The 13,236-nt window shown below is 29.1% G+C and overlaps 2 protein-coding genes across 3 annotated transcripts; one reads left to right on the top strand and one right to left on the bottom strand.

Annotated features, from left to right (window-relative positions):
• The first annotated feature begins 1,562 nt into the window (after nt 1-1,562).
• prd1 (pleckstrin homology domain-containing protein pruning defect 1) lies at nt 1,563-7,665 on the top strand. The gene is made up of 9 exons (XM_069122946.1): nt 1,563-1,917; nt 2,875-3,070; nt 3,165-3,352; nt 4,005-4,199; nt 4,280-5,986; nt 6,062-6,286; nt 6,367-6,966; nt 7,040-7,159; nt 7,262-7,665. Exons 1-9 carry the CDS (start codon nt 1,828-1,830, stop codon nt 7,376-7,378), a joined length of 3,438 nt encoding a protein of 1,145 aa, XP_068979047.1. The 5' UTR covers nt 1,563-1,827; the 3' UTR covers nt 7,379-7,665.
• Nucleotides 7,666-8,822: 1,157 nt separating this feature from the next.
• Nucleotides 8,823-10,563, bottom strand: mRpL47 (mitochondrial ribosomal protein L47). Of its 2 annotated transcripts, none has more exons than XM_069122947.1 (5): nt 10,409-10,563; nt 9,893-10,060; nt 9,610-9,824; nt 9,354-9,513; nt 8,823-9,264 (listed from the first exon to the last, which is right to left on the bottom strand). In XM_069122947.1, the coding sequence occupies exons 1-5, from the start codon at nt 10,528-10,530 to the stop codon at nt 9,123-9,125; spliced, it is 807 nt and encodes a 268-aa protein (XP_068979048.1). In that variant the 5' UTR covers nt 10,531-10,563; the 3' UTR covers nt 8,823-9,122. The 2 variants fall into 2 exon arrangements, with proteins under 2 accessions (XP_068979048.1, XP_068979049.1); XM_069122948.1 differs by lacking the exon at nt 10,409-10,563 and adding an exon at nt 10,302-10,322.
• Between the last annotated feature and the right edge of the window lie 2,673 nt (nt 10,564-13,236).

The following is a 13,236-nucleotide window of genomic DNA, read 5'->3' as shown; positions in this document are numbered from 1 at the left end:
GAGAATTGTAGCGCTTATTATACATAATAGATAGTAAGCCGCGACTCTTCCTAGAAATGCTTTAAACCCTATATTTCTTAGCAGAAGGTAAATAAGGAAAGTACAATATTATTGATTCAAATAAGTTATATTATTTTTATTTTATAATAAATCAAATTGTAACATCATTGTTTCTTAACGTAAATACTACATAATATAGATTTGTATACCTATTGATTATTTCAATATTGTAGTTATATAATGTTTCATACGATATATTGACATCGTAATTATCTTTATCTACAATTTCAATGTTCTAATGATTGTGCGTAAAATTGAATAAAATACATATAAGATTAATATTTTAAAAATTTAATATAAGTTTTTCAAATTTCGTTTGTAATTTTGTAGCGACGCCTATATCCTCGGGCGCTAAAATCAAACGCATTCATTTCTATTCCTATTAGCTTCGCTAATGTTGGTGTCTGGTAATTGAATTGAATATAATTCCTACAATTGTTACTCTAAATCATTAAAAAACCTCTGAATTTTTGTACGATGGGTATTTCAGAATGTGTAACATAAAGTTCCCTAACATGTAAGGTCTATCCTGTACCGTGTCTCTGGTAGTATTTCAATTATTTTTCTTAAATAATTATGCATTCGATACATGTTATTGTTGTCCTGTCTTTTTCAGAAAAATCGTCGTTACGTGTGTCGAATTTGAAAATGGTGTAAATTGGCACAAAAAAGCAATACAAGATATACAACACACTTTAAAAAGTTTGTTATTTCATACTACGATAAGAAAATGATAATTATACGTATACCTTTGACCTACCATGACGGATTTCATTGATCCATTAAAATCGTACTATTTATCATGTTGCAGAAAAATATTTTATTATACTCGCATGGATGATAAATTTGTGACTTATCTACCATTTAAGTGAAGTTTATGGAATAATTTGATAGATAAATTACAATGACAAAGTTACTGCCAACATAATCAGGTATTCTAAAAAAATCTAAATGGATGTAAAAAATCTTCAAAAATTCTAAATAAATGTAAGAATTTTACTAATTATTTTTTTTTAATGTTTAATATCGAAATGCATTTTTAATTTATTTGCTTAATTTAATTTATTATTTATTAAATATACATGTTATATTGTTTCCATTGTTTCTCTGATCAGTTGTGTAGTTATACATATTTCGTAAGAGTAAATTTCTCTGAAATTAACTAATATTGCTGAAATAGATACTTGTCCCGCGAAACTTTCTCCATATTGCGTAAACAGGGGAATTCGGGTTGAGATTGCACTCAGACTAAATCAGAAATCTACTTTCATGATAATGATTTATATATAATGAGGTATAATAATAATTTATATTTTATATATTAACAATGTACATTAATCATGTAAGTATAAATGGTTAGGATCATAAATTTGAATTAGATACTTTACAAATGTTCTGCGCGGCAAAGAAAAAAATGATATTTTCTTACTTTTATCGAAAGACTATTTGTTGATTGTATTCATTATTGGTTATCCAGATGGGTGTCCAGCTCTGTTTGCGTATACTGGTTTGATGATTAATAGAAAGGCAACAAGTGTATCGTGAATAATAAAAAAATCAGAGATAGATTACGAAGAGGAGTTTAATGTTAGCGCCTGGCCTGCGCTCAGCTAAAATCAATGAGTCCACCCGGCGAATGTGTCAGTGCGACTCCACCAACGTTGCGTCGAACCCGTGTCCCGTCTTCCCTGCCTTTGACTTTTTCTTTCTTTCTCCTCGAAATTTGCGTTATCGCCTGATGAAAATCATGTAAGATTAGAGATCGATATGCCGAGTCAAGAAGATATGGATCTTTGTACCGATAAGGTACTGTCCAAGGGAAGAATTCTTCAAGAATTAACTAAAGCTGTCAAATTGGTGAGTGCTGTCTGCTTCAGCATAAGGACGACGTATCAAGGCCATACGTCGTCTATATACATATATACATATACATATATATATATATATATATAGGTATGCACTTTCCTAACGCGAATTTTTATATATATCGAACTAACGACGTTTCCCTGTTCTGCTCTGAAATTCTTTTTTAAATGGCTTAGACAGATTTTCATTCGTTTTTCCTCGCAGATAAATACGAGTTTCTTGAAATACTTAACCATGACGAAACAGCTGAAACTGCAGTGGCACGCATTTACACGATCGGTCGTGTATCAAACGTTTAACAGTTAAATGCGTTTTGTTATCTTTATTGTTTTTGAACGCGAACCTGTGTTGAAGAAGTACATGTGCTCCTCTCGTCATCACGATTTCCCGTTTCTCACTTGCAACTTACTCAACGTCTTGTTCCACGTCGTGGCTCCTCCACTGACGTACGTGCTTTTACCTCTTTGTTCGTATTACTATCAGTAAACTATTATTATTTCATTATTTTTTTATGAAATTGATAGAATCTTGATTTCGTCATTTTATGAATTATACCATGCTTTCGCAAAACAATCGAATTTCTTTCAATATTTTAATTTTGATTACGTATTATTGTTGATGTTGTAATTATTTAATATTTAACATTTTATATCCGGCCTTTGTTCGATATTTAGAATAACAAAAGTCATTAAACAAGTATAAATCTGTACTATATTTCTCTATGAAAAATGCATATCAAGATACTTAGTTAATATTCTAGATTAACATAAGTGTAGCATTTTAATCACAAAAGTAATTTTTCATACACTGACAGAAATTTAGATCTAAATATGAATATGAAGAATGTACTCAGCTAAATTTGTATATTAAAATTAATATTGAAAGTTACATGTGCGCATTAGCTATCTGTAATTAAATAAATAAAATTTGTTTACTTGTATTTACTAGGTTTACGCTCAAAGTTTATATGGTACAGTAGTCTTAGATGGTGACTCTTGGTTGGTCTACTGGTTAGACCGAGCTTTACGCCATGGATTGCGTATAGAGAGACATGGATATTGGGGCACTGCTCGTGAACTTAGTCATCAAGATACCGTTGTTGTAATTCATGCTCTTCAAAGTGTATTAACTTCCATTGGTAAAGGTATGAGTGGATTTGGCATTGTAAATTTTAATATTTATGCAGATTATAATTTATCTTATCAAGCAAATTATAATATATCTTCATGTTTTTCTAGGCAGGGCATGGCTTTACCATACTCTTAGCGAAGGCAGTTTTGAAAGTTATTTAGCTTGCTTATTACGAGATACAAAAATATTAAAAAAACAATATTTTCCACATGCACTTGTTCGGGATGCAGATAAAACTAATCAATTAGTTAATCTACTTGCTGGTTTAGAAAATGTGTCTTTCACATTGCAACTGGTATGTAGAATTACTCTATAAAATATTTATGAAATATTATAAAAATTTATTCCATGTATTTTTATAATTATTTATATTTTGCACTTCATTTTCTTTCATATTACACACATGATAAATGCCAATGATGATATCAATGTATAGTTGGCATTTCATATAAATGTGTTTTATAGCTTTTATTTTATGTTCCCTACGTTGATACCAGTATCACTCCATGGTTACAATTATCTCAACAATAAATTACATTTGCCTCTTAGGAAGAGTTGTAGTATGTCAAGATGTAATTGTTGAATCTGTTTTTATGAATTTAAGGGGCAATAAGTTATCATATATATAAATCTATTTTTCATATATTATATCTATATTACTTCCTCTGCGTGTTCATGCAAAGATATAATATACAATAATTTAAAATATACATATACATATAATATACATAAAATACACATATACTATACAAATAACTTGTAATTACATATTTATTAAACAGTTAGAATGTGTAATTTTTATGGTATATTCTCCTTATTCCATTGTATGTAGAATAATAAATAGAAGAAAATATGTATGATATTTAGAATTTTATCAGTTTAATTTAAAACTTAAAAAGTAAGTTTTATATCAAAATAACAAATTCTAATTGTTTGTGTCATTGTAGGATGTCACATACCTGGATATTTGCAATTACATGCCTCAAAGGCCTATGAGCGTAAATCCTTCTGGAACTATATTATCATTACATCTTAGATCATCCAGTGTTTCTTCGAGTTTAGCTTCTCCTGGTGACAGTGGAGTTGCTTTTGATAGTGACATGGAGCTTGCTAATGAAACAGATGCTAGTAGTTACAAGGAGGTATACTTTTGTAGTGAAGTTTATGCTCAAAAATATAAATCTTTATCTTTCTACACATACAATCCTGTACATACTTTTAGGAAGATTTTCATCTAGAAGAAACTCCAAGGTATCGGAATAATAGGTATAAAACAATGATAAACAACTGTAGAGAAGACAATAAAAATTTTAGCTCCAGTGATTCCAGCGAAGATGGAAAAACACCTACACAATCACCAGGAATGGTTACCAAATTTCAAACCACAATGATGATGAAAAGTGATATAGCGAATCAAAACTTAACAAGAAAACTCGATGATAATGAGCTTACCTGTTCCAGTTTGGATACTTTAAAAGATTACGATTTTTACAGTAAGAGTTTAGATGAGTCAAAATTAGATAAAATAAGTAATAAAAATGATAATGGAATTAAAGAATTGAATAAAAGAACCACGTATTACAGCGACGGTAGTTACAGTTTTAAAAGGAATATTGATCCTCGAAATTCATATGTGATCAACAATGATACAAATCTTCTAGAACTTAGTATGACTATTTCAGATTGTGAAAACATAGAAGCACCATATGGTATCTTGAATACTATTAATATGACTGATGCTAGTATTTTATCGTCCTCTAGCTCAGAAGCTATAGTACAACGTAGACAACGTAAAAAGAAACGTGGGGAAAGTAAAAAGCGCGTCAGTTTTCACGAAGATATTTTAAAAACTATGAAATTGGATGATGATGAAAATTACGCAGATTTTTCTATGAGCTTTTTAACGCCTAATTCAGTTCAGAAGAAAGATACACAAAAAGGAAGATATAGCTGGTGCGCTCATGGGGATTCTCCGTATGTTCAAAAGAACGTTAATCCCAGAAATGCACATTCGGATTATTATTCTTACTCTTCATCATCGAGTGTATTTGATAGCGATTGTGAAAAGAAAGTATCGTTAAAGAGTTGTGAACAAATACCATGTCAGAACAATTGCAAGTGTGCTTGTGGATTGTCGCTTTCAGAGCGAGGTGCGCCTGAGGGCCAAGAAGATCCCGGTAAAGCATTCAGACCGAAGATGGAGATTGAATTAGAAGAAAATGAAGCACAAGAAGCGTACATCGTTGAAAAAGAATATGGAAATATCGTAGAAGATCCTCCAGCAAAAGTTCAAATGCTTTGTCCAACTAATTCGAAACAATATACTACTTCTAGTGATTGGTCGGATATAGATAGTACTACCACATCGGATGTAGAGGAACGTAGAAATAGCAGACATTTAGCTTCACCTTCAAAAAAACGTAACATGACATCAATACTAACAGGAGAAAATAGTAACAAATTATTAGCGCCGCCACCTATAAGGCAAGCTCCATCTAAAACATCATTATTGAGTAGATTTCTAAAATCTATTACAGAGAGGAAATTTGAAGTTAAAAGAAATAAAAAGTCACAAAAAACGAACCCTTTATATATCAAAGGTGTTAAAACAAGTTATGATTCTTTTAAAGAATTTAATGATAATCTTGATCGAGAGATACAAGAAAATATGGCAGCAGAAAAACGAGAATTTAGTGGGGAGAAGATTAGCTTGAAATTACGAGAACTTTTTAAGAAACATATTTATAGAGATAAAACAGAAGAATTATATAAAGTATATAAAGTTAGGAGTTCGTACATGACAAATGGAGAAAGTAAACCGATGATTGCTTTATTAACAGATAAAACATTATATTTAACAGGTTCGAAACCGGACCATATTTATAGTAATCAGTTCGTTATTCCTTATAACGAATTAGATGTTATAATGGTAAGTTTTGCGCGGATAATATTATGCTTGTAAAATCTAGACAATAGGGAATAAATAAAGAAATATATTTTCTAGGTTGGACCAAATGCACAAACAATACTATTATCAAATGCGGATTATGAGATGCAGTATTTATTTTCTACGGGAAGTTCCCAAACTACTTCAGAGTTAATTGCGCACTTGGAGATGGCTATAAGGAGATCTCCAATGAAACCAAGACTTCCAGCAGTTAAAGTATTGACCTATGAAGATATGCATATTTTAAGGCACTCTGTCCTGTGTGATACTGCTGTCCATCCTGTATGTAAATTTAGTTGTATTGAAATAAGTAGTAAAGGATTATTAGCTTTCTGAGGTTCCTTTTCTTTTTTATGAATTAGTACAATTTGATATTTCAGGATGAAAAGATTGAACACTATAATCTTATTTATATGGAAGATGAACATATGTCACCACCTAGCACACCATGTGGTCCAACAAAAGAAGGTGATCTTATGTACAGACCACACACGTATCAACAAGTTCATCCTAATGCTCCAACTAATCCATGGGAAGCTGGATACTTTGTTCTCAAAGGTGGAGTTGTTTATATGTTTACGGATGCGAATCAACGATTACCGAAACGAGCTATTCCATTGAAAGGTGGTCTTTGTCAAGGATGTCGAAGAATTCCGAATTCTCATCGCCCTCATACATTCGAGATACTTTTAAAACCGAATAAAGCTTTTCAGTTTGCTGCTCCAGACGAATACGTCGCATCCGAATGGTTACAAAGCTTTGTTCAAAGTGCTTCTGGGTTATTCGATATTACAGAAAAAAGAGAGCCTTTGCCATGTAGCCTTATTACAACTACTAAGCATTTAGTAGCTATGAAAGAAGTGTTTCCTGGTAAACAACGTGGGGAAACACTTTCTTGTGCTTCTGTAGAAGATCTTACAGCTTTCAGAGTACCTTTAACTCAACAATCTTGGTGTATACTTGTATGTAGTTGATATTATGGCCTTATACAGTTCCATAGTATATTATATAGTTCTTATTACATATTATTTTCAGGAGTTCGCATGTCGAGAAGTACATGAAAGTAGTGGTGACTGGGTTATATATTTCACAAATTACACTGAACTATCTACTTTTAAAGAAATTTTAGAAACATTGTGGGCTGATGCAAGTTTGGTATGCGTTCTTTTATTTTCAATTTTAATAATATATTATAAAAATAAAAATTATACCTTCTATTTATCATTATGTAATTTAAAATAATTCGTATTTTGACAGGGTGAATTTCCTATGGTAACGCTTCCGCCAGAAGATAAACTTCATCGACGTTGCTCAGATGCCAGTAAAGAATTAGAGTTTGCATGGCGATATTTATTACCTTCAATAATCGATTAAACGATAAGGTGTACCAGTAGACAATAGCTAACGCATCGTCATATTCAGTAATAGAAATTGATGAAACATAAGTACTTGAACGAATCAACTCATATAATACAGATACTAAAGCATTCTGATAATATCGAATATGATGTTATAAACAAATTATTCAAAATCAATATCTCATGTTCTTCAACCAACGAGGAGTGGTGAATACAAAAAATCATACAAACGTAAATTATAAATATTTAGTGATACGTAATATTGATGTGCTAATTCAATAAAATGGTGCAATATGTTTTCAATAGCGTAAACTACGATATTGATAATGGTACACAGGACTGTAATATAATGATGAGTGCGCAAAATTACTGTGTCAGTTACATGGATGTCTATATAATCACATTTATTATAAGAATTAATTTGCATTTGAAAGTGCACTATAGATACCAAAACAGTTTTAAAAACATGTAATACTAATACAATGGCAGTAAGGCTTAGTGCAGCTTCTATAATGGAAGAATATTCTATAAATTGCTTTTAAAGTAAGCATATGACATATAATTAACATTCCTATTAATAATACTGATAATTGTTATTATAATACATAACACAGCTTTTTTTAAATTTTATTTTTGATATCTTCCCTTTATATATGTATGTATATGTTTTACTGCTTTAAAATTGTTGTTTTGGTTAGAATTCTGATTACTATGTTTTAAATTGTAAAGGTTTAAAAATTAATTATTGGATGTAATTTTCATGTTATTAGCGAGGTGCTTTATTTAATAACTCCATATTTCTGGGAGATAAATATTGGGAAAAATTATAACAAGATAGTTTTTTTTAAATACCAGCAATACATTTTAAAATGGGAGAAACAGCTTCGTATACCAAAGAGGTTTCTTCTAATATTAAAATTAATATATTGGTTTTTAATTCTTTTTATAATGTGAACAACTTCTTTAGTTTACAATCATATATCTTTTCATTACCAAAAACTACGTGAACCGATGCAGGTTGTAAATCATTGTGAATAAAATTCTAATTCTATGTGCATTGTTTCATGTAGTCACATACAATTGTGATAAAATATTGAATTAAAGAGACTTATTAATGTACGCAATTGTAATATGAAATTTGCGTATGTTATATATGATACAAAATTGGAACATAATCAACATATGTTAGTTTCTAATGTGTCTAAAGGAAAAAGATGTTAAATTTTACATGCTTTGATCAAGCATGTTAAGCATTCTTAAATATTACAGCCATAGAATTTTTGCACAATGTCAACATCACCGTACATGATCTTTAAAGTTACAAACAAAAAATAAATAGAAATAAAATTGTAACTAGTTACCAAAATAAAAGCAAAAACACGTCTTGTTCTTCTTTCTTGTACAATGTAATGAAAAATTTGAATTTTAATTATATATTGGATAAGTATAGTAATATCTCGTATCTTTTACTTTGTTCTTATTGCAATAAATTCTTCTACATAATAACTTGTTTGTCATTATAATTTCTCGAACTGAATTCTATCTAGATTATATATATAAAATAACATGTAATGATACTTATGACCAATTAGATGTGAAAATTTTTATAAATATTCATAGTATTTAAGTATTGAAATACTTGTAGAATTATACTTTGAATTTAATTTTGTCATATTTAATATCATTTTAATTGGAAGTACTTTCATCAATATTGCAATCTATTTCAAAAATTAAAAATATCACGCAGTGAAAAAATGCATTTAATCGCGTATAAAGTGTCCATCTGCATGTCTATGCTTCTTTGCCTTTTCTATATCTGCCAATGGATATTGTTCTTTCACAGCTTCCATATCAAGATTGGGGAAAATTCGCATTAAAACAGCCACCTTATTTCTTTGACGACTAAAATAAAATTTTTTTACGTATATTATATTAAAAAAAGTCTCATAAGTTTAAAGGTTATTTTGTAATTATATAGAAAAAATACACACTTTATTAATCTACGTTTTTCATTCCATAATTTCTCTCTATAAAGTCGCAAAAATTTTTGCACTGCATATCCACCAAAATTAAATTTATATTTTTTGTGCCACGCAAAATTTTTATTTTTTGGTTTAGAATATTGACTCATTCGATAAAAGTAACGTAAACCTGTAAAACAGAATTTAAGTAGTCTGTTTACAGACAATTTTATATATTTTATATATATTTTATATCATATAGAATAAATATATAAAAACATTTTACCAATAGGATTATATTTTGTTACAACAGGTCGTTCTCCAGTTGTTCCAGTTTCAAGCATATAGTATGCTTTATTTCTTTCACGTACTACTGACTCTAAGTTAGCCATGCTATCTTCAACTTTATCAATTCTTTCAGGATTTGGAAAATATTTCCAGTCTCGTTTATAAATTTCTTCCATTGTTAGAAGCATATTGCGTTCTTTTAATAATACAAACCTGAGCGTTTTAAATATAATTTTCATTATCATACAACATTGTTTTATTTTGTAACTTTTGTGTGTTACCATAATTTATGAAGGTCTTCATTGCTTTTTAATCTTAGTTCATCTTTTTTCCAAGAACGCCCAACACGTACTCTATCCTTTTCCCAATTTTTTGGGTCATCAAAAAATTCCATCAAATCATTACATTTAGGTGTAGTATGAATGAAAGAATATTGAAAAGTGGGCACCCTAAGGAATTTAAATCATCTATGTATAATTATAAACAATAAAATTGTACAATTTAAAGGATATTTGTATATTTACATGTTAAATTAATAAGATTATCAGTAATAATTTTTATGTTACAGACAAAAATATAAACTCAAAATAAGTACTAAATATTAAATATAATAATAATAATTATAAAATATATTTTTGTTTGAAAAAGTATTTACAAGCAAGTATTTCTTATATTTGCAAAACTATTTACATTTATACATTATGTCGAATAGAAAAGAATTATTCAAGACATAACCTTTCGGTTTGTTCAATATAATTTACTGTAGAAAAATTACATGTAAAATAAATTATAAAAACCTTTGAATAAACATCGAAGTCGTAACTGAATTTACATTTTGTGATAAAACTAAATTTGTAAACAGTTTTGTCACATTATGTACACCTTTTGAAATCTGTATAACTTTCGTGAAGGCTGCCATTTTATTAATAAAATACTAAGTAGCTATTATTACCAGGATACTACTTAGTTATTACCAGAGAGGAATTAAGAGTGATCCTGCTTATGGATCTGGTTCTTCCCTGACTAGTGCTGCAGCACGCGACCAAGCGCTGAGGTCAATAAAAAGTAGCATATACAAGAACTTATAAAATTAGGGATCTACCTTGTTTGGTTGTAATTTAGCATATACAAGAACCTATGTATTTAGACTTGAAGTTAGGGATCTGCCCTGTTTGGTTACACACTAGTATAGACAAGAACTTATTGAGTTCCACGCTACAAGAACCTTTAATTGTATGATTCTACGAAAAAGTTCATATCTAATTTTCTATCCGATTTTTTTTTAGTATTCTTTGTACAATCGTCAACGTGGGCGAACATCGAAGTAAAACCAATTAAAAAAATTAGGTTCTTGTCTATACTAGTATGCAACCAAACAGGGTACATCCTTAACATTAATCTTAAATACATAGGTTTTTGTACGTGCTAACTTTAGTTGACTTCAGCACTTGATCGCATGGTGCAGCACCTGTACTGTGAAGCAACTAGCACTACGAGCGTGAGTACTCTTGTTTCCTCTCTACTATTACTAGAATTTTAGAGATTAAATATTGTTATAAAATGTAATGTAAAATCAGGTAATATAAAAGCTTATTATACATACAAAGGAATTATAACACATTAAAACACGTAAAATGAATTTAATATGTAAATGAAAAAAATAATACAAGTAATGAAAAATTTAAAAAGAAATGCTTATAGATGAAATTTTACATATACACACACAAAATCTTTCACAGTATTAATTCTCTGGTATTAATAAAAATATATGTAAAATTAAAACATATTTATTGTAATAATTATAATATTTATTATCACAAACTATCAGTTAGATCATATACATACAATAATGTGAGAAAAATTAATCGTGATTTTCGTAAGCTAATTTTATAATATAGATATATCATTTAAAAAAAATCACCTACTTTTTAAATTAACGTACTTTCTAACACTTTCTTTGTTGTTAAAAAGTAGAAATTTGCATAAACGTTAATCTTCGACAAGAAGAAAATACTTAATAATATTCCATTGCCAATAAATGTATCAAAAAGTTGATTAAGGGCACCTTTCGATATTAATTATACTTACAATCATATAAAAATTATATTGCTTTAATATGCTACTATATACACTGATGATCTAATATTACCGATATATATGAATTTTTCATTGTTGCTTTTTTTTCCATGTATTATTACTAATCGTAAGTTAAGGTGCTCGTGTGTTTAAAAATCTTTTCATATAAAATATATTTATATATTTTGTATATATATAAAAATATATATGTACACATCTGAACATACGATATGTACATATATATACGCGTATTTAAAATTTAAAGGGTGAAACTACAGTTTACGGATATATAATTTATTCCATTCAGTATATTTTATATTCCTAGGAATTGAATATTCTGGAATGTACTAAGGAAAAACGAAGAAGACGAGCACAAAATGAAATTATACAATTTGTTGCGTCATAAAATTCTCTAAATATTGCTGAAAGTTTGTTTAAAAATTTAATTCCCATATACCATCCGAACTGTAGTTTCTAGAGGCTAGATCGGAACTTGATCATTCAACTGATTTTTATTAAAATATTGCTCTTCACGTCGCAAAGATTATACATATATATATAAATATATATTTATAAATATATATATTTGTATTATAACATATAATTTATAAATATATAGATACATACTTATATTTATAAACAATTACTGAAGTTTATATAACGATAAAAAACGAATTCTCTCTTTTCTCTCTCTCTTAAACAATAACAAAGTATACCACATGATACTAAAATCACATAAACGCTCAATATCCAGGGGGAAGGATTTCTTGCCCGTCTTTCGATAATACAGTTACTTCGACTACGAAAATGTAACAAATGTTTCCGTGTAGTCATCGTTCACAATAACAGTGTCCGTTTGTCTCTCACTGTTAATTATTTGCTCTAGAAACGTTTCATCTTTCGAATATTGTGATGGAGCGTGACTTTCTTCGAAAGAAAACATTAGAGAAATTATACGTTATAAAAGGTCGATTCAATATTTTCACGGGCAACAGTAAGTATAAACTTGTTTTTATGTGTTTTTATAACATTAACATTACTGTACAAAATTTAAAATCTCAATAAACTTTCGTTATTCCGCCCGCTGATACAGTGAAGGTCACTTTCAAAAGTTTCCTCTATACCTTTGTCACTAGTAGCTTAATTGCCATTTCTTCGGAAATTAGCGTCGTAAATTTAATAATAGATAATTTTGCAATACTTGTTTATAATAATTTGAAATACTTGTTCTTTTCCCTTTTCCAACACAATTATATTTGTTTCAGTATAAATACAGGGTGAGTCGGAAATCGTACTACAATCGGATATGGGGTGATTCTACGTGAAAAAATAAGTCGAAAATAAGAAATAAATTTTGTTTTCTATAACGTTTCATTTTTGAGAAAACCGAGTTTGAAAATTTGTCAAGTATACTCAAACTTGGGTAAGTGAGTAAACAACCAACACGATATTCTTATACATGTGAAAATAAGTAAAAATGTGAAATATTTTTTCGTTTAAGGTTACATTTTCAAGAAAGTAAAGTTTGAAGATGTTCAGTTACGAACCG

The sequence above is a fragment of the Bombus flavifrons genome, chromosome 11, assembly GCF_040668555.2.
Source record: "Bombus flavifrons isolate JBK064 chromosome 11, iyBomFlav1_principal, whole genome shotgun sequence".
Lineage (NCBI taxonomy): Eukaryota > Metazoa > Arthropoda > Insecta > Hymenoptera > Apidae > Bombus > Bombus flavifrons.
The sequence above is the reverse complement of the archived record's forward strand: the minus strand, read 5'-3'. Positions and strand labels throughout refer to the sequence as shown.

Coding starts and splice junctions, on each gene's coding strand:
- prd1 (XM_069122946.1), top strand. CDS start 1,828: ATGCCGAGTCAAGAAGATATGGATCTTTGTACCGATAAGGTACTGTCC. Junction 3,353..4,004: donor TGTCTTTCACATTGCAACTG/GTATGTAGAATT, acceptor GTGTCATTGTAG/GATGTCACATACCTGGATAT. Junction 5,987..6,061: donor ACGAATTAGATGTTATAATG/GTAAGTTTTGCG, acceptor TATATTTTCTAG/GTTGGACCAAATGCACAAAC.
- mRpL47 (XM_069122947.1), bottom strand. CDS start 10,530: ATGGCAGCCTTCACGAAAGTTATACAGATTTCAAAAGGTGTACATAAT. Junction 10,061..10,408: donor ACTTCGATGTTTATTCAAAG/GTTTTTATAATT, acceptor TAAATTCCTTAG/GGTGCCCACTTTTCAATATT. Junction 9,825..9,892: donor GAAGACCTTCATAAATTATG/GTAACACACAAA, acceptor TAAAACGCTCAG/GTTTGTATTATTAAAAGAAC.